Source organism: Ptychodera flava, chromosome 17 (genome assembly GCF_041260155.1).
Source record: "Ptychodera flava strain L36383 chromosome 17, AS_Pfla_20210202, whole genome shotgun sequence".
NCBI lineage: Eukaryota > Metazoa > Hemichordata > Enteropneusta > Ptychoderidae > Ptychodera > Ptychodera flava.
Genome location: NC_091944.1, coordinates 17,507,883 through 17,533,542, shown reverse-complemented (window position 1 = coordinate 17,533,542; position 25,660 = coordinate 17,507,883). Strand labels below are relative to the sequence as shown.

General features: G+C 37.7%; 1 protein-coding gene across 3 annotated transcripts; it reads right to left on the bottom strand.

Moving 5' to 3' along the window:
- Nucleotides 1–9,196: 9,196 nt before the first annotated feature.
- On the bottom strand, nucleotides 9,197–25,514 carry LOC139115633 (14-3-3 protein zeta-like). Of its 3 annotated transcripts, none has more exons than XM_070677902.1 (6): nucleotides 25,376–25,514; nucleotides 24,795–25,108; nucleotides 18,600–18,720; nucleotides 15,380–15,543; nucleotides 11,948–12,043; nucleotides 9,197–11,055 (listed from the first exon to the last, which is right to left on the bottom strand). In XM_070677902.1, exons 2-6 carry the CDS (start codon nucleotides 25,098–25,100, stop codon nucleotides 10,999–11,001), a joined length of 744 nt encoding a protein of 247 aa, XP_070534003.1. In that variant the 5' UTR covers nucleotides 25,101–25,108; nucleotides 25,376–25,514; the 3' UTR covers nucleotides 9,197–10,998. The 3 variants fall into 3 exon arrangements, with proteins under 3 accessions (XP_070534003.1, XP_070534002.1, XP_070534004.1); XM_070677901.1 differs by having other exon boundaries at nucleotides 24,795–25,114; nucleotides 25,376–25,513; XM_070677903.1 differs by lacking the exons at nucleotides 9,197–11,055; nucleotides 11,948–12,043; nucleotides 15,380–15,543; nucleotides 25,376–25,514 and adding an exon at nucleotides 16,455–16,657 and having other exon boundaries at nucleotides 24,795–25,248.
- Between the last annotated feature and the right edge of the window lie 146 nt (nucleotides 25,515–25,660).

The following is a 25,660-nucleotide window of genomic DNA, read 5'->3' as shown; positions in this document are numbered from 1 at the left end:
GACATTGAGGGCGCGCAGCGGGCACAAACGCCACAAGCGCCCGCAAAAACCATTCGAAGTTGCCCGTATATTGAAAGGCAAGCATTCACACACACTCGTGATATCATGGCGTTTATCCTTGCGATGAACGCGTGTTGCATCTTTTGTTCAATACCATTGTTCCTCTGCCTTCCCGGTATACCTCTAGGTTTAACATAGAAATATGATGCTTCGGCTTTCCAGTCTATAATTAATGCAAGCACACGGTATAGAACCGAGGGCGGGCTTCCCTTTCCCTTGCTTCATGAACTTCGCTTATCATTGAATCCGTCGAAGGACAATTACGGTAACAATTCAGAATGAACTACATTTGCATAATCATAAAAACTGTAATTTTATTTGTGAATCCGGGGCCCCAAGACTCCAGATATTTCACACTCACTCGGCAGGCGTTTTAGCATCTTGAATGCAAAGATGCTGCATAATATTGGGAGGCCTTCAAACGCGTCAAGAGACGTTATCGAGGAAGCTGTATCTGCTTGACTATCTTCAAAATTATGTCGGTTGACTGAACTGATTTGACTGCAGTATTCGCCATATTTTACGACAATAAAATTCTTAAGTTATGTATATAACTGGTTGGGTTACATGTAATAATTTTCAGCCATCGCATATGTGTGACGTGCGCATGACTGTTCTTTCGCATCCCTTGTTGCGTTTCAAATTTCTTCATGGCGGGATACAAAATCTGAGAATACAAAATTGTACCGTGCTGTTGGTGAGGCAAATCATGGCGGTGTGTAATTCATTTCCGGTGTATCTGGTCACCATGGCATAGTGTCGGCACCGTGTGCCTATATTTTCACGTAGTTTTACTGTCGTCTGAAACCGGTTGTGTGGTTTGTGGTCTTGATAACCCGCGAATATTTCAAGAACAGGGGTAAAATAAGGCCGCTGCCAAAACTTCTGAAATATAGTTTATCGGGCGATATTCGAGTTATTACGACGATGCTCAAAGAATTACTCAGCACATTCTATGTACGTTCAGAAAGGTGACAATATTCATAATTTTATGAGCCACGATAGCTTCCTTGACTGTCGGCCAGTCAGTGTTCTGTACGTTCTGTATCAATGAAGTGAAGTTGTCGATATTGCCTTGACATGTCTCACAACCTGGGATTTTTTTTTCTGCAACGAGTGTCCAAAGGTTCACAAGCATTGGCAAGAATGGATTACCGGGGAAAATCTTTTCGTGACCAGCATGGTAAATGAGATAGAAAAGTCTATCCATCAAGCTTTTCGAGACAATGCAGAACGGCCAATTACAGACAGACCTCCCAGAAGGTGATTTAGAATTTGTATGTATGTATGTATGTATGTATGTATGTATGTATGTATGTATGTATGTATGTATGTATGTATGTATGTATGTATGTATGTATGTATGTGTGTGTGTGTGTGTGTGTGTGTGTGTGTGTGTGTGTGTGTGTGTGTGTGTGTATGTATGTATGTATGTATGTATGTATGTATGTATGTATGTATGTATGTATGTATGTATGTATGTATTTATACCTTCATGGCCTACGTTAAAGAACATAAAAAACATGCGTTAATAATCTTCCAAAAATTAACATAAATTAGTTAGTTTTGTATTGCATTTTGTGCCAGGTTACTAGGTTAATGTATGTAGTCCCTTTTGAAAGCTGTTACATGTACTGCACACCCCATAGCTACAATATCCTTGTTGGATGATCCAGCCTACGCAATGGAAACTAATCTGATAACCCTTGCTTCGCTACTTATCTCATCATGAACTTCCTTTTTTATGTCCATGCTCTCATTTATCCCTCTTACTCAACCAATTCGTGTCGCGAAATTTGTCGCCTTAAGTAAATCTACTTCAAAATTAGTCGACAACAACCTATAGAGACAACTCGATTTGTTACATATGCAAAGTTGATGATGTTTTTCTATATGTTTGCCTACTGCTCGTGTCTGTTTCCTGTGTCTTTCTGTCTGTCCGTCCCCCGTCTGTCTGTCTGTCTGTCTGTCTGTCTGTCTGTCTGTCTGTCTGTCTGTCTCTCTCTCTCTCTCTCTCTCTCTCTCTCTCTCTCTCTCTCTCTCTCTCTCTCTCTCTCTCTCTCTCTCTCTCTCTCTCTCTCTCTCTCTCTCATTCTTTAATGTGTGTTCTTCGATACTGACGTTCAGCTTCGATATTTCTCGAAGATGTGAAAATGACGTCAAAGACAATATGAGGCCTAATGTGCTTTAAAGGACAATTGTGTATTTATCATTATATCATACCAGTATATTGATGATGCAAATACAGCGATCTGATTGGTCGAGACGCGAAAAGAACTGTGGTATATTGGCGATATACCATGGTTGGCATACGCGCGAGCTGTCAGCTTGAGTAAAACTCCATTTATGACGTTCCATGCCAGAATTTCAATATACTGTTATGATATAATAGCAATAAATCACACCCAGCGACGGTATACCACTCTGTTTTGACCAGTTCACTTCATATATGCACGAGCGATAGCGAGTGCATATATGCCGTGAACTGGTCAAAATCTCGTTGTATACCATCGCTGGGTGTGCTTTATTGCTTAAAGACAATGATATCATGTACCCTTCTCCATGTCTGTGCATGTACACGGCGTTTTCATCTCAGAGTTTCATAGTTCATATTACCTTGAAACAAGGTACTTGGTTCTGCTGATGTGCAGTGTGCTCGGAAGGATATATCTGATTGGTCGATTGTCACTATTCACAGGCAACTTAGGGGGTCTACTTGTATAATTCAATTATAACGGTAAGATTAAGCCACCCAATTGGATAACAACTTCCAAGACGCTGCACATCGGCCCACTTGGTTTACTAGTAATGTAACAAATTTCTTTCCATTACCACAGTGATTTTATTCGCGTTCTCGTCATTTCAATCTGTTAAAAGGGGCAGCCGACGTCCTCAATCCCCGGTTCTCGCATTAGTTCTTGTTAACTTGGAGTATTTACACGGTGTTAGTCTTTTGTCTTCCATTGAATTTTCATCAAATTGGTCAATTTACTTTATGTTCAGCTGATAAATAAGCTGCCCCTTTAAGAACTTGAGACACACGTGCATCAAACAATTGTATATCTCTGCACTTAAGGTGCCTTTACTTGTGAGAATAAGTATCCATGTGTTTTATCGAGTAAGTGTATCCTTATTTTGCATGAGAGAGAGAGAGAGAGAGACAGAGAGAGAGAGAGAGAGACAGGGGTTCCGCTTTACAATCTAACGAGTCGGACATAATCCTGCTTCCTTCAGCTTCAAGTTCACCACATTTCTAATGTTCTGACATTTTACAGGACCTATTCCTTTTCTATTGTTAATATTGTCGGTACAATTTACCCTTGACAATTTTGGCAACGCAAAAATGTGGGTGAGTCGTCACCTATACCCAAAGAATGGAACGGTTTGATTTCTTCCTGCTTTATTGTATAAATTACAATCGTTGATTCAGTATAAGATGGGCGAAAGGAAAGGTCTTATTTCATGGATAAACCCGGCGAAAATCAACCATAAAAATCACCTTTTGTTTTTTTTTTAGTTCATATTTTGACAATTTTGATACATGTTATTTGACGAGTTGCATTAAATCAAAATGACTTTTAGCAGCTTCATAACAAAGCGATGCTCACAGTCTCTGTGTGACGTCAATAAACCTGGATTAGACGGGTTTTGCTTGCATGAAAAGAATCTTACAGGTTTAGAAAGCCATCCAGTGGGTTACTTTGGCAAGATCGAATGACCTTTTCCTGTACCTCTGCCAAATGAATTTTCCGTGACATGCTAACTTTGACCTTGGTGCCACTATCCGCTGAGTCAGCCATATTCTGATCAGCTTACAGCCACAGATATAACTGTCATATCCTTAAGGAGAGAAATATGACTATTGCGAGTCTTCTTGATTCACGGGGAGAGATTTCGACTTGTATTGAGGCCGCAGCGATGAATTTATTATGATACACTTGTTGGATTCATGACATAGCCTCCGTATGACAAAAAGACTAAATGGGGTGGTGACACACCGAGCTTCCGAATTGTACGCTCCATTTCATTCAAGACCCGAGGCAGGGATCTTCTTAGAAAAAATCATCTTTCCTTGTAAGCTCATATTTCTCATACAGACAGATCTCGGACCCAGATTCTTCAATAATTCAGCCCATCTAGATCTAAAGACGGTAAACATCAATGTTTCATCGCACGGAGATAAAAATGGTGATATTCAAGTAAAATAAAATCCGTTCAAATTTTTGGCATGTAATATGAACAGGGACATTTTGTCTTGATATTATTTATAATATATATAACTGCTATCATGGCTACTGTAACGTCGTTAAGGTCATTTACCGGCGAATCATACTTCTGGGCGGTGAGTCATTTTTGCTGACGTAAACAGACGTGTTCTCAGGCTCTGTGGCGATTACATGTGTCATTAAATTCCCCTGCGAAGTCGTCAAACTTCTCGCCCACAGGCGTGGCTATGTTCAGATTGTCGATAAACATAGCCATATTTATGCTACGAGAAGCCTCCACGTCAACGTAAAGATCATACGCATGCGTGTTTCTGCCCAAATGATGATCAAATTCTTTAAAATTAAAGCTAGTGAAGCCATATGAAACCCTGCAAAGGTCATAAGATCCTCAGAGAAAGTGGTAAGGATGTTGACATGCAAATAGTTTGTTCAAATTCCAAAAATTTACAAATTTACATTTTTTTCGCTTTGCGCATGGCACGAAAAAAATTTGTTCCATCTTTTTCTCTTCGACCTGTTAATGTTACTTTTCGAAATTCATCATGGCTGCAAAAAACAGTAGTTTTTTAGCAATTATTGCTGCAATTTTTTTTAAACATTCGTAACCATCTAGTGATCGACCTTAAAAAATTGCTTATCATAAGATTTATTTTCACGATCTCAGTAGTTATTTACATTGTCACGTTTGAATTTTCATTTCCATTCTCTGTCAAGGTAAGAGTTAGCGGTGAACAATAACTCACGGCTGACATAATTTCACTAATTTTACTCTGTTCATGTTACTTCACTGAGCAGATAACACTTCACTCTATTTCTCAGCGGGCAACTTGTAAAACAACATGCCCCCCTCTCTCCATTTACACATTGATTTACATACATTCGTGCATACATATATGCATGCATACATACATACATACATACATACATACATAAAGACATACAAACTCGAAAGTCAAATAATATATTTGGTTTACAATAGAAGTATAGTTAGCACATGGTCTAAATATATAATTAGTAGATGGAATCGAACAAAAACTCCTTCGACATCTAGTGATTAAATCCCCAATGTCACTTGATATTTATCTAGCTGGTAAGTTATCCTATATGGTGAGATTATAATAAACAAAATCAACAAATCAGATGTCAGAGTCACATGGACACGCATTCTCTGGTGTTAAGCCTCTAGGGATCAGTGCGTGATAAAAGGTGATATCATGTATGAATGAGAAAATGCAAATGAAATATTGAGAAATATCTATTGCCAGTTTCCTTTGTCGTAAAACGTGTACTGAAGAAGTAGATACGTGTGAAAGAACCGTTACATATTACATGTATATGAAACCACTCAAATAGAATGTATTAAAAGTTAAAATAAAGCAATGGAATAGAATAATAACAAAACCAAATAAAAACTAGTAGCCTAAGACAAGACAAAGTAAAAAGAAAGAAACAACAATGACGACAAGAAACACAATCGCATAAACTGTCACCCTAGAATAAGCAGAGACGGAATCGAGTTCAGAGCCTGAAGGGTGAGATTGAATAGGGCCGTTAATGTTTATTGATAGCTGACGATCTACAGGTCTTTCTGAATTCTGTCTTCTACTATACATTTAACACGCTATATCCTTAACTTTTATAACACGTTCATTCTATGTTTTATTTAAATTTCTTTTCTGCTCTGATGAGCATATTTGACTACTCAGTAAGTTGACTTTGTAAACACTGCCTTAATATGTAATATACATTATCACTGTTGATAATTGAATTCAAATAATCAATATTAATAACGGTATATGTACAGTTAGTATTAACATTTTAATTAATTAATGCCACACTTCAACAGCAACTGTGTTCTCGTTTCACTACAAAGTGCATATAGGCCTAATAAGTTCGTTGACAATATTTGTTTCGCTCGGGTGACATATTCTTACTCACCTATTTATTCAATTATTAGATGTGATTCGTAAAAAAAATCTGTTGCTGCCTCTCGTGCTTTGACAGATAAATCCGAGGAACAATCTTTCTATCTGGCCGGCGTTACAGATCTTTCGATTTTGAAAGCTCCCGTTTTTTATATTACGCGGTCTTTGATATGAATGTATACAAACTTCGTCCCACCTCCCCGATGACAAGACGCATGCGTACTCATTTTCTCCATCCGAGATGTCAGTAAACCACGCAGCGTTGTGTGGAGATTCAAATGACGTAGCTCGTAAGGATGTACCCTATCGTTTGCGACACGTTTGGCAACATTACTGTTTTGGTGGCGACTCGAATGAACTGCGCTGTGACTCCATGAACCTTTTTCTCCCTCTGTCCATATGTAGAATGACCCTTTTATTGAGGGGGGGGGGGGTACTTATAGAAAAGTGTATGGAATTTGTGTGTGTCGCCCGAGTGGGTCACTTTTTCAGAAATCCGTAAACGTGGGTGAACAGCATAGGAAAAAATCCTTCCCATGCAACAGAATTGCGATAAAATTTCCCAAAATTTGTCACCAAAATCCCAAACCATGGGTCACTTTCTACGGAATATAGATGGGTAAACTTAGGTATAATCAACTTCCCCCCCCCCGGGGGTGTGGACACGAGGTCAGACCATGCAGACCGCAGCACCATCTTTTCAACGTATTAATGTTCATTCAATCCTACCCCCTCCCTGCGACGGCTCTGTAATCAAATCGGACTGACTTCGTTAACAGTCTCCGAATAGCTTGCAGCAACTAATGCATACAATCACAGGGAATTCAGTAATCTTGTTGTTGTTGTTGTTGTTGTTGTTGTGATGGTGATGATGATGACGATAATAAAAAATATTAAAAAACAATGTGTCATTCCTTGCTGTTGTTTGTCGATGTTGTAGATAATTGTAAAAGAAAACTGTAATCGTGACCAAAAAAACGACGTAGGTCGCCCAACGTCACTCCCGTCCTATTATACAACCAAGGGTGGAATCGAGATGCCCCTGATCAAGGCTCATCAGCCACCTTCAAGGCCCAGAAAAAAACACCCCATTCACGAGCGATCGATTGAAATGTGCTATCATAGGCACTGAAATTTATCTCACTGACCTAATTTGGGCTTCACTTGAACTACCGACCTGCGAACGAGTGGAAAAATGTGATCGATTTTGACCGGGTACGACTTGGAAATCGCCGTTTTTCCACAACAACAACAACAAGATTACTGAATTCCCTGTGATACAATCGAAGCACACGAACACAAGACTTGTGCATGAGATATCTCGTGTTTGTGCCATTATCTTTCCCTAGGGTCTATGGGATGTCTTTCCACTGACGTATTAAATATTGGGCGTGATACCACTCAATGGCTTGAAGCCTGATAACAAGTCGTAGGCATCTAGATATACTGGAATTTGTCAGAACAGGTTTCTGCGAGTCTTGCTTGGCACTTGGAAGAGCTTACTCCAGGAAAAAATGCAAATTGCAAGTGCGCAGTTCGGCCTGCTCAGTCTAAAGAGGATACGAACTGATGTGTAACCGCAGACCTGACTTTGCTCATTTATAAATGAAGTGTATGTACGGCCAAACAAATCGTTTCTGGTCACTGCTCGCGTCGTTTGAGAACCTGAGTGTCATGTCTTTTTTTTGGCGGGGAGGGAGTTCATACTCATCAGTACAGCTATCCTTGATATCTCTGTTTGCATGTCCAAAAATGCTTAAAAGAAAACTGAAGTATTATGCAGCCAGAGATAAAAATCAAGAACTGTTGCATCAATAGTGCCAAACCAGCATTGTAAGGAATAAAAAAACAAAATGCGTCACCGCATCACTTTTGCTGAATGTCAAGGACCAGAAACATTTTTTTTTGCCTAATACAGCAGTAAATCTCCATTTATGGATGGATGGATCCACACACGTTTGCATCCTAATTTGGGCACCCTTACTTAACAGCTCTTTACTCTGAAATAAATAATAACCTAGCATGCCACCGACACCCTTCTTCCGAAAATCAGTTTCTTCAAGAAAACTTGACCTTTGAGCACAGCCTGGTGTCATGCATTTGTTAACTAGGCATTATATTGTACATGTCAATATGTAATAACACGCCCTTCTATCAGGGAAACAGTTACGACAGGCTCCAGATCAGCTTAAATTTGAATCAGTTATTCAGAGAAATTTTCTTAATCAAGGAAGCTTCAGTAAATGTGTGATATAAAATGTAAAATGTAACAAAGACTTCCGGTTGAAGCAACATTAGCTCTGAAAGCCAAGACAGCTTTTGCGATGAATAGATTTTTACAATATTGGTGGGGCTTACATGTAACAGGAACATCTAAGCATTACACTGATGTGAGTGGTAGTTTTCAGTCTTGCACATTACAGAGTTAAAGTTAGGTACCCATTTCAGAATAGAAATGGCTGAACTAGAATGTGGTAGTGTCTTGTGTGGTGTTTGTACACATGGACCTTCATGTTGTATGATGGGTGGGGTCCCTCTTTGTTGATACGCCATTCTACCAGCATTGTATTCGTCTGTCTACCAACGTAACATCATAAACAGAAGGAGATGCACAACAGGAACTCTTCGGATGGTTTTGAAACCTGGTAGTACCTGACAAACTTTCGAAATCTTGTCCAGCAAACTTCATGTATCACAGTATGAGCATGTGACCTTGAACATGCAGCCTGACCTCGGTGTCTACAGGGGAAGATTCCTCACCTATAATGAACATGGATGTTGGAGTAGGGGTTGTGTTGGTACTGTGTGCCAAATGGTCTCACCATTTCATATCAGAATAAGCTTAGTCCTTCAAGGCTTTGTATACTTACTGGTCTCTCTTGTATTTGGGGTGGAGGCATAACCTGTACAGTAGCTGGCAGCATTTCTTGTATCACTTTACCAGAATGGCTTGTTTTAGAGTGAAAGACTCAACAATGGGGCAAATGCAATTCCCACACTTTTATTGCCAAGAGGAAGAATACAGAATTAAAGATAAGCAATGTTGAAGTTTGGGAGATCAGCTTCTGTTGTCTCATGTTTACATTATCAATTCAACATGCAACTTGCAGAGCTTGTTTTATTTAAACATTTGTTCCATGAAACATTTAAAAATTAATGGGCTTGTCAGCAGGAAAAGTTTGAAATGATCCCCAAGCACACCATACTCCTACATGCAGACAACACATTAGCACACAAATTTCAGTGCCGGACTGGCAACCTTTACTTCAGCACCAAAAATGCCTGGCTCTTACCAACTATAGAATGACTAGATCTAATACTGTGCTTACAATTGTAATTATAAAGCATTTTAACAACTACAATAGTTTCTACAGCAAGACATAGATATCAATTTCATCGCTTTTAAACTTCTGGGAATAATCTACCTAAACAATAGAGCAGAGTTTCCAGGCTTACAATACATCACGACTTCGTTTCCAGACGGTATAAAAAAAAATAATAATAAAGTCAACAGCAGCAAACTCATTTGAAGTACATGTGGAATTTTATATTTGTAAACCTACAATGTAACAAGGCAAAAATTTATAAAACATGCACGAATGAGAGTATCTTTTTGACATTGATGAGAAAAAAACAGCTTTAACTCAGGAAATTCCTTTGTGTATCAAATTAACTGTCATCTTGAGAGACACGATGTCTGTCAAAGCACTAGGTTGAAGGTGAAGGGTATATTGGTTCTAGGATGGTAAACCTTTATGGAGTGCATTGAGAACAGTAAAAAAATACACAATACAATCACTGGGCTACTGATAGGACAGACGTCTAACGGCTGTATTACACATACATTCTGAAGTTTACCAGAAAGACAGAGCACTGTTTCCATAGCAACAGTGTCCTACACATGACTGTTGATCGCCATGGCAAATGACTGTGGCCCTCCATGGTCAGTGCAATGCCTCGTATAAAATTCAAGAACTTGAAGGGTGTTTGTTGCCAGTTATCCCTTGGACTTGGCAAATGACGCTAACCTTTGGTAACAGTGGTTTCGAAACCTTTTTACCCCACTCTGTTCTGTGTACACTGGCATCTAAAGGCTCTATGGAAAACAGTGGGGTGACATCAACTGGTGTCAGAGCAAACTTTGAACTCCAGAGGGGGCTAGATCACAGTCACTGTTGCTGGAGATTGAGCTTCCTTCTCCCTTGTACTTCCCAATCTGCTTTTCAAGGAATTGAGACACTGTACATGGTTCCCTTGTCTATCTTACACACTAGTTATTCAGTCTCATTTTCCTGACATTTGGCAGATAATTGTTCTGTATTCTAAAATGTATCAGACTACTCAGCAATGAGATGTAATTATAACTTATATACTATTCATTACAACATTTTGAGCATTTTTTTAAATATATCTCTATTTTTTTCTTTAAAGTTTGTGATTTTTTTTGGGTTTGCTTACTTTGGATGTGTGGAGTGAAAGCTTTCTATTGCTGGGTTAGTACAAACGATGCACTAGGATACGTCTCAAAACATCTGACATGACATTTGAAAAATGAATGAAAGAAAAAATGAACAAGTCACGACGGGAGACCACTGATGAGAAATACTATTAAGAGCCACTGACTTGCTATGGACCTTTCCATTTTTCTGGGGAAAAACCGGGAAGTTCAACATTTTAACATTTTTACTTAATTACTTTTGTCTTTTTTCCTTTTTTTTCAAATTTGGTATACACTTATAGTTCTTTGTGTAATGTGGGTGTATAATAAGATAGAGACTACAGGGTGTCTAGTTATCACCACCTTCACCGCCTTCATCACCTTCTCCTGAATCAGACGTCCATAGCTGACGTGGAAAAGAAAAAAAATTTGGCATGAGAAATGAGAAATGGAAAGCTGAAACTTGTACATTCTAGGAACATCTACTTCTGAAAGTGTAAATTCTTCTTAAAAACATGTCTTTTTAAACGTTGAGGCTATTATTGCACACCCAACCATGATTAAAGGTAGTGCAAAAACAAAAGACTTGAAACTTTTGCTTAGACTTTCCTCACCATATCAAGAATAAAATCAGGGGTCACCCTGCAAAGTTTGGGTAGTAGGCAAACAAATAACCCCATAGTTATGGATATTTGAAATTCAAAATGGCCACTATCCCTGTGTTAACTCTATGGGAAATATATAATCTTCACGTTTCCGAAAACTGAGACCTTGAACATTTTTCTCGCTCCAAGAGCTTTAAAATGAGCCCCCATGTGGTAGGATCAGAAAAATGTGAAATTTTGAGTCAAAATATCTGTCCCTGAGGTGCATTCTACGTTACTGAAAAATCCTTAAACTGCAAACAACTAGCTTTAACAAAATGATCACCCGCAACATGCCTTCACAGAATAGACTGATTCACATATAATACACTTCTTTAATATAACATTTTATCATATAAGTGAAAACGAACATCAATGTTGGTGAATCATGTACATGAATAATGAGAGAATACACAAACAACCTTGATATTTGTGAGGTCAACTGTGAACTAAATGTGGGAAGGACAGAAAATTCTTGACAGATAGAAGAAAACAGTAGTTACAAACTAAACCTGCATATAGATATTAATTATTCAATATCGAAAGCCCAAGAAGATGTTATCCCATTTTGGGGTAGATGATGTCAAGTCACAGCAGAGAAGCGATATGAGAGTCAAGAGATAAGAAAATATAAACTATGAGCTGTGTACTTACAGTCAAATTATCTCTAAGCAGCTGCATTATGAGGGTGCTGTCTTTGTATGAGTCTTCATTCAGTGTGTCCAATTCCGCAATTGCATCGTCAAATGCCTGGGAAACACAAAGAGGAAAGATTTGCCTTTGTGGAAAGGAACACAACTACACTAAAATGAAATACTCCACTGGACGTGAACAGATCTTATTTATTTTCTCAAATACTAATTTTCAGGGTCACAGTTCTTTCCTGCAGTAAGTATTGAAGATGTTTTTAACCCTTCCGACTTGCCATTTGAAATCTTAGCAAGTACAAACTTGAAATTGTCTCTAGTAGACAAACGTTCATATAATAATGGCTAATTACATGTACAGTGTTCTCCACAAGGGTTTTTGACGGGCGGTGCGCCCGGCTTCTTTTTGTCGCCGCCCACCTTTAATCTCGCCCGCCCGCCTTTAATCTCGCCCGCCCACCTTTGTTTTCTGTCGCCTAAACTGTTTTCACCGTCAGTTGTCCGAACAATATCTGAAAGCCTATTGAATAAAAATGACAGCACTGACAACGTCGTGTAATAAAGAGGGACCGTTCACACATCTGTCGGTTTGTTTTGCGACTGCATGCAATCCTCAATGTTCTCCCCAGGCCCCGACGGCCCCGATCCTTTATTTTTTCGCCCGATCCTGTTTCATATCCGCCGGCGCCGATACTCTTTAGTAAATGTGGTTGAAGACCTATGTTTCTCAGCGGCGATTTTGTCACGCTCTTATTTCAGCAAGCTTTTCAAGTGTGAAACGGCCGTAGTGCCGATGAACACTGGCTAAGACTTCAATTCAAAAGCTTGAAATGTGTTAAGCTGCCGACCGTACCGTACAGACACCGTCCATTTCATACAACGGACACGGTACACTCGACTCGAAGGCTCGGTGTTGCATTTTTGCCAGCGGCTAGCGGACACTCAGTCAAAGCATCTATGCTATTGTCAACTGCCATTGCCGCCAATGTCTCGTACTTGTAAGGATCCGAAGGTCAGGAAAAGTGATTTCGATCAGATATGGCTAAAATCGTACGATTGGTTGAGACAAATATCAGATGCAAAAAAGTATGGTACTTCGCGTGCTCAGGTCGTTGCGTATCCGAGCCAAGTTAGCCATTTTGAGATCCGTGTACGTCCACATGACGTTGAAGCCATGTGTGTCATTTCCTGTCACGCATTCGTAACTTGCATGGATTCATTCGATTGACTTTGAGAAGCAGTTGCGTTTGATCAAGTTTCAAAATCCGTGACCGTTTTAAAATATCAAAGGCACAATGAAATGAAGTAAAAAGAAACTGCACGAGCTAAAATCATCATTCGTGTGATCATCCGAATACAGCAGCTATGTACCGTAGGTACCAACGTAAAGTTGGCGTCATCCTCATCCTCATCCTCAGCCTCAGGTGACCTTTCTAGCTGACGCTGAATATGACGCTACTCAGCGTCAGCTTCAGCGTCGTATCCGAAGATTGCCGAAGTTGCGCTACCCGATGACGGTTAAATGATAAAATTCGCCCAAAACTTAAGAAAATAACAACTCCATTCTTTCTCAACTTTCTTTTGAATCGTAAAACTGGTTCGTAGGTAATATTTTATCGTTAGAATATCTCATACAGACTAGTTCTTTGGAAATGTTCGTAATTTTCAGTCCATGGATCCGCGGATATGTTTGTTGGTATCCTCTCAACTCTTGCGTTAAGATTTTCCAAAAATTGGTGCAAAAAAGTATACGTGGTCCGAAATGTGTAAAAATCGCCACCATGAGAGGCAATATAAAAGCCCTAATTATTCAGAGGACATATAAAACAATTAACTCGTATAACTATGACTTGAGGCCTGAAAAGTCAACGTATTAAACATACAACCTTTGAACTTTAAGGAAATTAAGGGCTAAGAATATTGCGTTATAACTACATCGTGAGAAACGGATATTTAGGTTACTAAATATTATGAAATACATACCCCACTGTGTTTTGATTAACATTTACAGTGATATGAAACTTGGAGCACATTTTTAAAGTCGTTTTTACACTTATTGTTCCATCAGACGCATTCGGGAATAATCGGATCTGACGCCGTGAAGCTGACGCTGTAGCGTCATCCTCATCCTCACTTTCGCGTGACCCCTGAGGCTGAGGATGAGGATGAGGATGACGCCAACTTTACGTTGGTAAATCGTACATACGGTTCTGTAGGCCTACTGTACAGTTCAAAGGTCGCGTGTGATCGAGATCTAGTGCGCAGCGTGCTCCACACAAACGTGCATGGCAGCCTACGCCGCGCAGCTGTCGAAGTTTTGTACGTTTGCCGAACTAAGAGTCGATGAAATTTCAAATCTTTCTCTTGGAAATACTTGGTATCATTTTTTTCGGGCCTCCCTTTATTATGAATTGAGTTTTAAAGTCAACGTATGTTTCTCTGCAGGCATGCTCCGCTGACTCCGCATTGTAACTTAGTGCATTATTCAGTCCCGTGTCAACTTGTCATGGACGTAAAAAAAAGACGTTCATGGCTTTACCAATCCGGCTACAGACAAACATATAGTAACAGAGGGTCACATGAAAACGTGCCACCATTTGCCACCGATTATTTCGAACACTGATTACTTCTCATGTAGGCCTACTTTTGAATTTTCATGTTGGTATTGTGCAATATATTTACTAAATTGTGTATTGTTTGTATTAGTTCAATGTGTTTTTTTTCACTTTTGATGTTTTATTATTTATTTAAAGTAAATAGACAGGATTTAAATGTAAAAATAATTGTATAACTTGCCATTAATCACTGCTGAATGGAGAAAAATATTGAGAATGTCAGAAGTATATCTCATCACTGGAGTGCCTTGTGAATAGCCCTGGTGATATGTAAATTGTATGCAAATATTATGCAAATACATATGCTAATTAGCCGCCCGCCTTTAATTTCATTTGTTAAGAACACTGATGTATTTTAGACACATATTGTTCTTTTGGACAGTTCCCCAGTGCTTTGATAGCACTTGTAACTTAAGTCTGTCAAAATAAAAGGTTGAAATCTCCCATTCAAACGTTTTCTTACTTTTCACAAATCATGTCAAATGCTTTGCAAGGTAGCTACATTAAATTGCATGGCGATCAAATGAATATTCATATTCCTCAGACATGCTCTTTGGGCAAAATTCAACAATTTCAAACCATTTTGAGAGTAAGCATGTTACACACTACTACTATCAGCACTTGATTTCTACAAAGCCATATACTAAGCCCTGAACGGAAAACTTCAAATTGGTAAAATAAAGCTTGAAATGTTTGTCAATTCCTGTGACTTTCTTCTCATATGCATTTTCATCACAAAAGACGTCAGTGAAGCTGTAGAAAAACTATTTAACTGGAAAAGTAAAATGGAATTAAGAACGTTTACTTGGCTTTACTCTACTCACCTTTTTCGCAAGTTCACAAGCTTTTTCAGGAGCGTTAAGAATTTCATAATAAAATACTGAGAAGTTCAGTGCCAAACCAAGACGAATTGGATGTGTTGGCTGCATTTTTGCCTTACTAACTTCAAATGCTTCTGAGTATGCATTTTGTGAATAGGTAACAATTGCTGTACAAAGGATAACAAGGAAAGACATTCAGACAATTTGTAATGATCACCAAAAGTTATGGCACATCATGATATAAAATGCTGCAAACTCATCCAGTTTGTCTTGGTTTGGCACTGAACTCAGTATTTTATGAAATTCTTTACGCTCTTGAAAAAGCCTACAAATTATGAAAATTGGGTGTACAGTTACTCTTGTGACAAAAAAACCAAGTAATGGTTATTTGTTTCACTTGACACTTCATTTTTCTCACCGGAGTACAAAATAAGGTACATTTAAAGAGTTTGTCTGTAGTTTCACTGATGTCTTTTGCAAATGCAGAAGAGAAACACTGCATGAATTGAAAAATATTTCTAGTTTACTTGGTTTTTGTTAGAAGACTTATTGGTACTAACCTTTTTCGCAAGTTCACAGGCTTTTTGTGGAGAATTAAGAATTTCATAATAAAATACTGAGAAGTTCAGTGCCAAACCGAGACGAATTGGATGTGTTGGCTGCATTTTTGCCTGACTAACTTCAAATGCTTCTGAGTAAGCATTTTGTGAATCGGTAACAATTGCTGTAATAAAGGAAAAATAACAAGAAAAGACATTCAGGCAATTCATAACAATCATCAAAGTCATGGCCCCTCATTGCTGCCAACACGTCAAATTTGATACGGTTTGTCATTGAACTTCTCAGTATTTTATCATGAAATTCTATACGCTCCTGAAAAACCCTATGAACTTATTAACAAGGACAGTACAGAAACCGTTATAACATAAACCAAGTAAATGCTTTTCTTTTCATTTGACATTTCATTTTAGTCATTGAAGAACAAGATAAGGTACCTTTGAATAGTTTGTCTGTAGTTTCACTGTCTTGTACAAATGCAAATGAAAGAAAACTGCACAAAGTAAAAAAATATTTCTAGTTTACTTGGTTTTTGTTATAAGGAGTTATTGCTACTAACCTTTTTCGCAAGTTCACAGGCTTTTTGTGGAGAATTAAGAATTTCATAATAAAATACTGAGAAGTTCAGTGCCAAACCGAGACGAATTGGATGTGTTGGCTGCATTTTTGCCTGACTAACTTCAAATGCTTCTGAGTAAGCATTTTGTGAATCGGTAACAATTGCTGTAAAAAAAGGAAGAATAATATGAAGACATTCAGGCAATTCATAACAATCATCAAAGTCATGGACCATCATATTATCAATCATCATAGTTTACAAGGCTACACACAGTTGATCAAAAAGACAATTGCAGGAAAAATACATGGATATTTAGTTTATTTGCATGGCATGTGATAAGGCAAACCTTGTGAGATACACTACTAGTAGATTCTGATTGGCGTATGCCCGAGGTGAAAAAGTATCACAATATGAGCTGTTCGTTGTATGGGGATTATCTCAAGGGGTAAGACAGCTAGTTCAAGACGCCACTAATCAAGATGTTAAAAGATCTGCATAATGAAATGTTAATGTGCCTTCCCTACATTTTAAGGTTTTAGAACAGTCAGAATCCACCAGCCACACTTGGCAAGCTGAAATCTATGACAACAATCAGGTTGCTGCAAATTCCAATGGCATTTCCTGAATTTCCATGTGAATGATTTTGTGGTATGCGCCTCCAAAGTGAGGGGCTACAAATGCTTGTTTCAACTTCACATCAATGAAACTTTTGAGTATTCTCTTACCAAATCAAGAATAAAAGTCAGGGGTCATCATGCAAAGTTTGATAGTAGAGAAACAAATCACCCGACACTGCCTGATTGTTTAAATTCAAAATGACCACAAGTCCTGTATTAACTCTAACGGGAAAATGAAATTTTGATAATTGAAAACTAAGGACAGTGAACATTTTTCTTGCTCCAAGAGCTTTGAAATCAGCCCTGACACAAGGTATATCGAAAAAGAATTGTAGATATTTATGAGGCACATTCTACGATAAAACAGGTGACTATGCAAAAGTAAACTGTTGTCATTTTCTTCAAAACAACATATGTCATAAGGTACAGCGATTAGACAAGAAATATGCTGTGAAAAGGTAGTTCTTATCTTACTTGTTCTGACACACTGTACAGAAACATGAAGTTCCCTTTTGATTTTGTGTAGTTTCACACGATTTTGACCATTTAAGCCCTAAATTATGTAAGGAACTGATTAAGACTGAGATTTCTTGCAGCGTAGAGTTCTAAAAGATTCCTTTACAAATGACTTGTAAATTCTACGAAGAAAATGCATGTTGCTGACGATGTACATAAATTTTTGTGTACCATTTGTCAAAGTGCAATGAAAAAGTGCCGAGTAACTATTTTTCAAGGTTCATTTGTACAAAAAGGAATACTCTTGCCAAATCATCTCCAAATCTAGAAATGTGAAACCACTTTTTGAATATTCTTTTAAAAATGACATCATTCACAATCTTTGGTGAAAGTTTCACGAAAATGACAATATTTGAATTTTTATGCATTTCTATATCCACATCATTGGATTTTGCCAAAACTACACTATCCAAGGGTAGAGGCCTAATGCTGGTAGTAAACTCGTTTCAAAGTTACATTATACACAGCACTATCTTGAGAGGCAAAAATTTTTCAAATATAGGTGTGTGAATCACAGAAGTTGCACTACAGGAACACATTGCCACCTGTTACAATTCGTATCACCTTTGGAAGTTCCATCAGAAGAGTTAATGAGAGGCCAAGCACAACTTAAGCACATCTACCACTCCTGTGGCTACTAGCCCTTTCAATCACAGGCCTTATCCGAGTTCTCCAAACACATACACTTCCCAAATTTTGATTTATTTGGCATCTCCAGGATATTCTGTATCAGCATCCTTGTGATAATAACAGAGTAATAGAATTGATTGAACTTCCTTCTTGATTATTGTTGGTCATAAAAACCAACAGTCCCTGAGCTCAGGATAGTAGATATGCTCAATTCATGTTTTATGTCACCTGTTTCAGATAGTCCCTGTCTTGAAACCTACAGTTTATTTTTTCACTTGCCTTGATTTAGGGTAAGGTGCCAGAACTTGAATTGTAACTCTGTAAAATTATCGTAGTGACTTACATTGCTTCTCTGGTCCGGCAACTTCAGCTAAATATCGGTAATAATCTCCTTTCATCTTTAAATAAAATACTTTGCTATCTGGTGTAGACGCCTTGGAAATAAGATATTTATCGAGCAGCAACTGTAAAGATACGAGGCAATTTACAACATTACAAAATATGACTACAATACAGCAAAATTTATACATGCCTTCAGTTGCACTATCTTTTTGAAATTTTACATCTTGAGCATACACTTGCACGACTTTGTCCATTCTAATATCAGTGCAACAGATCCTATTCAATTGGGTGCATAACAGCAATGCTGAAATGTAGATATTGAAGCCCCACACTGATAAGTTTATTTGTTGATTTTGAATAAAAATTGTCAGTTTCTGACGTCTGAGAAAATTTTTTTCTAGTGAACACAGGTAAGGCTTCTGATGTGTGAAAATGCACTCATATGGGATTTATTAATTATATCAACTATCACTCACTAGAATCAGATGCTTTCATGAATATCAATAAATATTAAGTTTTTTGGAGTATGTCATACTATAAAATCTGCGTTAGCATACTATTATAAAATTGGAACTAATAATATGTCATATAGTTACAAATGCCATAATAATCTACTAATATACCATGCACCTGAGGTAAAATAAGTGTACATTAAAAACATTGTATTACGACCATTGTATTCTTACACGGTACTATTGATAGTGCGAAGAGCCAGGGACTGATGTTACATAAATTCCACCCTACTGTACTTCTAAACATTCAGAGAACCACATGAGATACAGTGCTAATGAGCAAAATGCTGTTACGACAGCAGCAAAACTTAGCACAATGTCAGGAAAGGACATTTTGGCAATAGCCACAGTGTGATTCAAGATTACTTCAGTTTATGGATGATGGTTACAGGGCAGTTCACATTTTCTGACAGGAAGTTAAACCACAAACTCCTTCCTTTCAATTTAACTGCTTTACTTAACATATAGTTGCCGTGGCAAACAGTACTGGAGTCAAATCACAACCACAAGTGCATGGAAAGGAAGCATTTCATCCTGAAATCATATTCATGACCTGATCTTTTGCCACGTTACATAAAAGGGAGTGCCAGGTATACATACCCTTAGCTATGAGGAAAGTATGAAGAAAATTGCAGAGAGAGAATGAATGTTTCAAGCTGTTCTCCATGAATTTCCAGCTCCAGGCTGTGGCGAAATTAAACATGTTTTGTACACAAACTTTGCTCAAAGAAATGGAAAGGAATTCCTGTACACTTTGTTATTTCACCTACTTTATAAAGTTCATTTCTCTCAATAACAATGCACTGTCAAACATCTACCACAACTCAAAAGCTGACGTAATTTATAAAACAAAAACTCTACTAAGGTGACTGAACGTATTTGTGGAAAACCTGACTACAGAATTCTTTGATAAAACACATTGGAAGCCAACTGTGACATACTTTTTTATTGGCATGCAGTTACTGGCAAATTACATAAATTAATTGTATGCCTACACTAATTGGCAGGCATAAGTCTTGTATATTGGTCTTGTACTAAGTTTAAATGAAATCAGTTCACATGTCTGTATAATGGCTCTAGACTTGAAAAAATTGTTACAAAATGGTCACCTGAGAGCCATATTAGATCATATCACCAGTACATCTGTGCCTCAGAGTACATTGATCCTTGTACTGAGTTTGAATGATATACATCCAGGCCTGTCTTAGTGATAGCTGCACATGGATGGAGGAGCCATATCCATTTGTCTTTGCACGGACTGATTACTTGTGGAGCAAAATCGCAATGTAGAGAATTTCTTAATTGCAAATTTTCACTTTCAATTAGTACTATATCTTGAATTAGAATTGAAAAATGCAAAACTAATACGAATTGAAGAGAAATGTAACAAAAGCAGAGCAAAGGGTGGCTGTGTACTTAGTTATGCTACCAAATCCAATTGTATACTGAAAATTGTGCCCTCAAATTTGCGTCATTCTGGAACTTAGGAATTTCTAGAAATTGATTCTTCTCTTCCATTCAGCCCTATGTGTAAGTCAGTCAGTGGGTCAATGGTCAATTAGGCTTGGCAGCTCACTAATTGTCATGTCTATATGATTCATGCTTCTATCTGCTCCTTCTGGGAGTAAAAATAATATCTGTATTGCATGATTAATGGTGTCTGCGCTATAATACATGAAGAGCAAATATAATTCCCTTACGATTTTAATTGCCCAAACAGATCTGCCTCTGTTGGCAAGTTATCATAGCCTTGAGATGAAATGTTCTCAATGTAAAGTTCAAAGTCTGACTAGGGTGTAAAATCTTTATGACAACACTTCTGCCATATTTTAGGCTCAATACCAACATTTACACATACCAAGGTAAGGGGAAACAAAGTTGGAGAATGCCAATAAATCTGTTAAAGCTTTTCAGAATTAACTGTTCTGCAATTTGCTGCATACCATTCAGCAGTTTCCATTATACAAATTTTGAACACAAAAAGAAAACTAAATCAAAGACCCTTACCTACATTTCAACCATCCCTATATCATTTCAATTCTTTTTCAAGAAATGCCTAATCATGTAGACCTGATCAGTTAGATTTAGATATCACTAAACAGGAAAAGCAAAGTTGTACCATCATAAATTAATTTCCTATCTAAAAAGCCAGGCAGCTAGTCTTAATATCATTCTTTGAAATGTCGTGGCCATAAAAGCATTCATTACCGTAATACACCATCCACAAACTAAAATCAGGTAAAACATGCCTGAAAATTAGCTGTGCATTCTTTGGAACCATAATTACAATAACATTGGCATCAACAAAATAACTCTTAAGATATTGATGCATAAGGAACTCAATTTTTATTTTTCTCATCAACTGAATGACTAGACAGCACTCCTCGTCACAAAATAATGAAATCATGAAGAGGCTTGTGACTTAGGAGAAACTCTACTTTCTTTTTTTCTCTCCAAAGGAAATGATGACAAATAAACAAAACAACAACGGTTCTACTCTGGAATAAATAATATGTGTAGTGTACTATGGACACAGTTACTTGCATGTCAAGTGATGGGGTACAAACCAAACCCGCAAATACCCATATTTCTATGGAATAAGCAAACCATCATTCAAATTCCATGTTGCTTTGTCCATTGGTTAGCCTCTACAAGTCATCACTATCATCCATCATTACCATTCCATTGTAACTTAATCTAAAGTGCATCCCTACCCAGTTCAATGTTTACATTGTCTGTTCAAGAATTTCCAATAAATAAAATGTCTGCTAGGGACACTTTATGTTCACTTGTTATTGCATCAGCATATAGAAATACATAAATATTATGGATTCAACAGCAGAATGAATATTAACTGTCCCTCCCTGAATAGTGAAATGTTTTCACCCTCCTGCGGAACAATTCATGAAAACATGCTGATTATGATAGTTTTTATTTATTTGTAAAATTTACTCTTCAGAATTTTATTATTTAGTCTTATAACCCCTTTTAACCCTTTTCCTGCCAGACAGTGGTAACTGTATCACTTCCGCATCAGCCAAGTCAGTAAAAAGTGGTATTGAGCCAAACATGACATATTTTCACCCACTTGGCTTGGTATGTTATAGCATCTTTTGTCCAAAAAAAATCAACTTTACAGTATTATGTTTTCAACAGCCTTCAAATGTACAGTATTATGTTAAAATACATTATATGGAATACGTTGTTTCATTAATTTTAACCATCTTGACCTGGTGGTGAAATATGGACTTGGCAGGAAAAGGGTTAAAACCCCCATACGTGTATATGATCATTATCCAAAATGTAGAATCCGAACATCCACAATCCTAAGAAAAGACAATTTCATTCAACATTACTGATAGTCTATCCTTACTGTTTTCTAAATCAGGGTCAGTAAGTCATTGGATGTATGTATGTAACAGATCATGATACAGTCCAGTACACACGATTGTTTAATAATGATTAAGTTCACAACAGATAGAGCAATGGGAAAATTAGGACCTTCAAAATCTGCTACTCAAATGAAACGTCGAACACATTATCCATGGTATGACATCTTTGGAAAAAAGAATCGGAACAAATTCTCATGGCTGGTATGATGTCCACTTTGCTGTTATGATTGAAGGTTTTTTGCCATAATTGAACTTAAATAATGACTCATCACTAGTTCCAGAGCCAGCAAAAAGGACCTGCTGTCATTCCCTTTATGGAAATTAAGTAAAAAATGAAAGTGAGAGTCAAATAATTTTGCATGACAAAAAATATAAATAGCCAAAAACATACATGTCCTTTCTTTGAAAATAGAACACTGACACATGCTTTCCTCCATACAAGTAACAACCACAGGTGAGGCATAAATTCTCAGAAGTTGGGTTTTCTTGCTAATCAGATGCACAGACAGTAGAATTCTTGTAAGATATCCTTTTGTAGCATCTGCATTGGGCGTGTGAATATATTACACTACAGCTATACCTTGGGCTTTTCTCAACTGATATTTCATTCATGAGGAAAAACAAATATGAAAATTCCAAAAAGGAAAGACTGCTTGACTCCATGATGACTGTGCCTTTAGCAGTTTCTTTAAACAGGATTTTGGATATCTTGGTCAACTTTGGGTATCAGCATTACAGTAATATTCTATTTCAACAACAGATAGAACATGAGTCAAATCATACATGAGACGAGATCATACACGTTTGTCTTAACACCATCAGTAACTGTATATTGTGTCCATGGCAAAGATGACTTTATCATTACATAAATTTGGCTGTAGCTTAAGCATATAGAAATATCATTTAATGTCAGAAGATTTCACCAGTCTCGATCAGGTAGCAATAGTTATAGTACTGGGGATGAATAAAGAACTGATTACGACAATTGAACTTGTGTCATAATAACAGACATATGAACTCCACCTACAAAATGATATCCAATGTATGTTTCATGTACGCCTTATTCTGATGCTGTCTTGAACAGCATAACATACTGAAATTAATTTCTAACCTAGGAAAAAATTCTTGTTACAAAATTTTCTATGTACCACAAATTGTAATCAAAGAAATGTTCACCTACAGAAGTGATCATCAGGAATTCATTTATATGCACATAACTGAGCACAAACTCCAGAGAGGACAATTATGAAAGAGCAGTTTCACCATGACATACCCTGTGCACATCAGCAATTAAATTAACAAATTAAAACTGGTTCTTTCAGTGTAAGAACTGAAGGCAATGTACCTGTTTTCAACCCAATCAATGTGACCTATGATTCAAAATTACACATTTGTCATCAAGTAGACAAAGCAACCTCTGCGAAAACGGACTTGAGGGAGCAAATATGAAATACAGAGGCAACGTCTACAAATTTTATAACTGTGTATCCTCGGCTCCTAAAATTGTTGCAGGGAGAAAAGAAATAAGCACAAACACATGGATATATCAACCTCTGGACTGAAAACCTTTTTATACATGAGACTGCATAGTTAGCATGTTTCACATCCATATATAGCCCATTATCACTGCTCATTTGCAAGGTCGACTTGGGGTTATTCATCAATGTGCCATCTAACTTCCCCTTCCATCAAGTGAATTACCCTGAATACAGAAAATTTTCTCCTTCCTCTATTGACAATTTTAAACACACAATAAACAAATACATACGCAAAAATCGCCGCGTGTTTTCTGGAAAGAAAAGTCGAAACAGACTGCATTGCTAATAAAATATGTAGTGAAGGGTGGGGCATATGAAATACGTATTCAGACGGCAAGTCATCCTCATTTGGATTTTGCGTTTCGTTTGGACTTGTGACAATTGCAGCATAGTGAGGACAACAGACAATCGCGTGTCACTTTGTCCAGACAAGTCTTTGGAAGACAAAAGAATGACAGTTACAATAGTGTTACATTACATCTTTTCACAATCACAACTTCGCACGCATTTGCCGAACAATGCAAATCACCGTACGTACGACAGGAGCCCTCCAGTTGAATGACCGTTATATTTATCATTAACGGAAAGCAAACTCAATTGTAGCGAATGAAATTGAACATACTGTTTCGAAAGTTCATATACTGTTAGATTTTGCTTGGGCTGAAATATGTTTCATCGGAAATGATAAGGTCATTATAATGCAGACAGTGTAACTGGCTGCTAAATAGCAGCCATCAGACATTATCATACGTACCAGGACATCATTACAGATGTCTCGTAGTTCCTTCTCTACCTTCTCCCTGTAATGTTTTGCCATTCCTTGTTTCTTTTCGGTACCACCAACCGAATCACATGTCTTCTGCTCGATGCTGGTAATGACCCTCCATGAGGAACGCCTTGCTCCGACCACATTTTTGTAGGCAACTGACAGCAAGTTGCGCTCTTCGTTACTGAGCTCTTGTTCCGTCTCTGTCACCTCTTTCATCGCCGCGGCCATGTCATCATATCGCTCGGCTTGTTCAGCTAACTTTGCCCGGTGCACCAAGTCGTCTTTTTCCATGGCCCTGTCTGTTACTTAAAGAATATATTAAACAGTCAAGTTTCTTGGGAAAAGAGACGAACGGGGCAAGTCCTCACAACTTCCGTGAACCAATTTCTAGCTGTAGAGTTCCGAGGGTTTAGAAATGGCGGACACTACTACAAGTCACAGCACATTTTGCGAAAAAACTGTAATATTCATTCACAGTATAATGTTAGATTCGCCAGTTTGTATGTGCACGGTCTAAACTCTGTTTCCTGTATTTTTGATAAACGGTCATTTTGAAAATGCCTTACCTGCTCAAGATTAAACCCTTAAAATCTTTAAAATAGCCGAGGCCGGGACTATATTGACCTAGCGTAGTAAAATAATGGTGGTGCGGTTACTTAGATTCCACAGTTCAATGGGGTTTCACAATTTGAAATCAAGGAAAATGACGTCATGGTTACTAGGATTCTACAATTGGTCAAAAGTGACGTCACTCTTTACTAGCATTTCCCACGATTTTCTCGCCTTTATCGTATCTTGTCGTGAGGCATTAGCACTAGAGAACCATCTATGTAGACAAAAAATTATATCTA

Bases quoted from the DNA above. Each gene is read 5' to 3' on its own strand.
- LOC139115633 (XM_070677902.1), bottom strand. From the start codon at position 25,100: ATGGAAAAAGACGACTTGGTGCACCGGGCAAAGTTAGCTGAACAAGCC. The intron at 18,721-24,794 runs GTACGTATGATA...GTATCTTTACAG, and splicing joins ACATCTGTAATGATGTCCTG to TTGCTGCTCGATAAATATCT. The intron at 11,056-11,947 runs GTAAGTACACAG...TTTCCACGTCAG, and splicing joins TGCTTAGAGATAATTTGACT to CTATGGACGTCTGATTCAGG.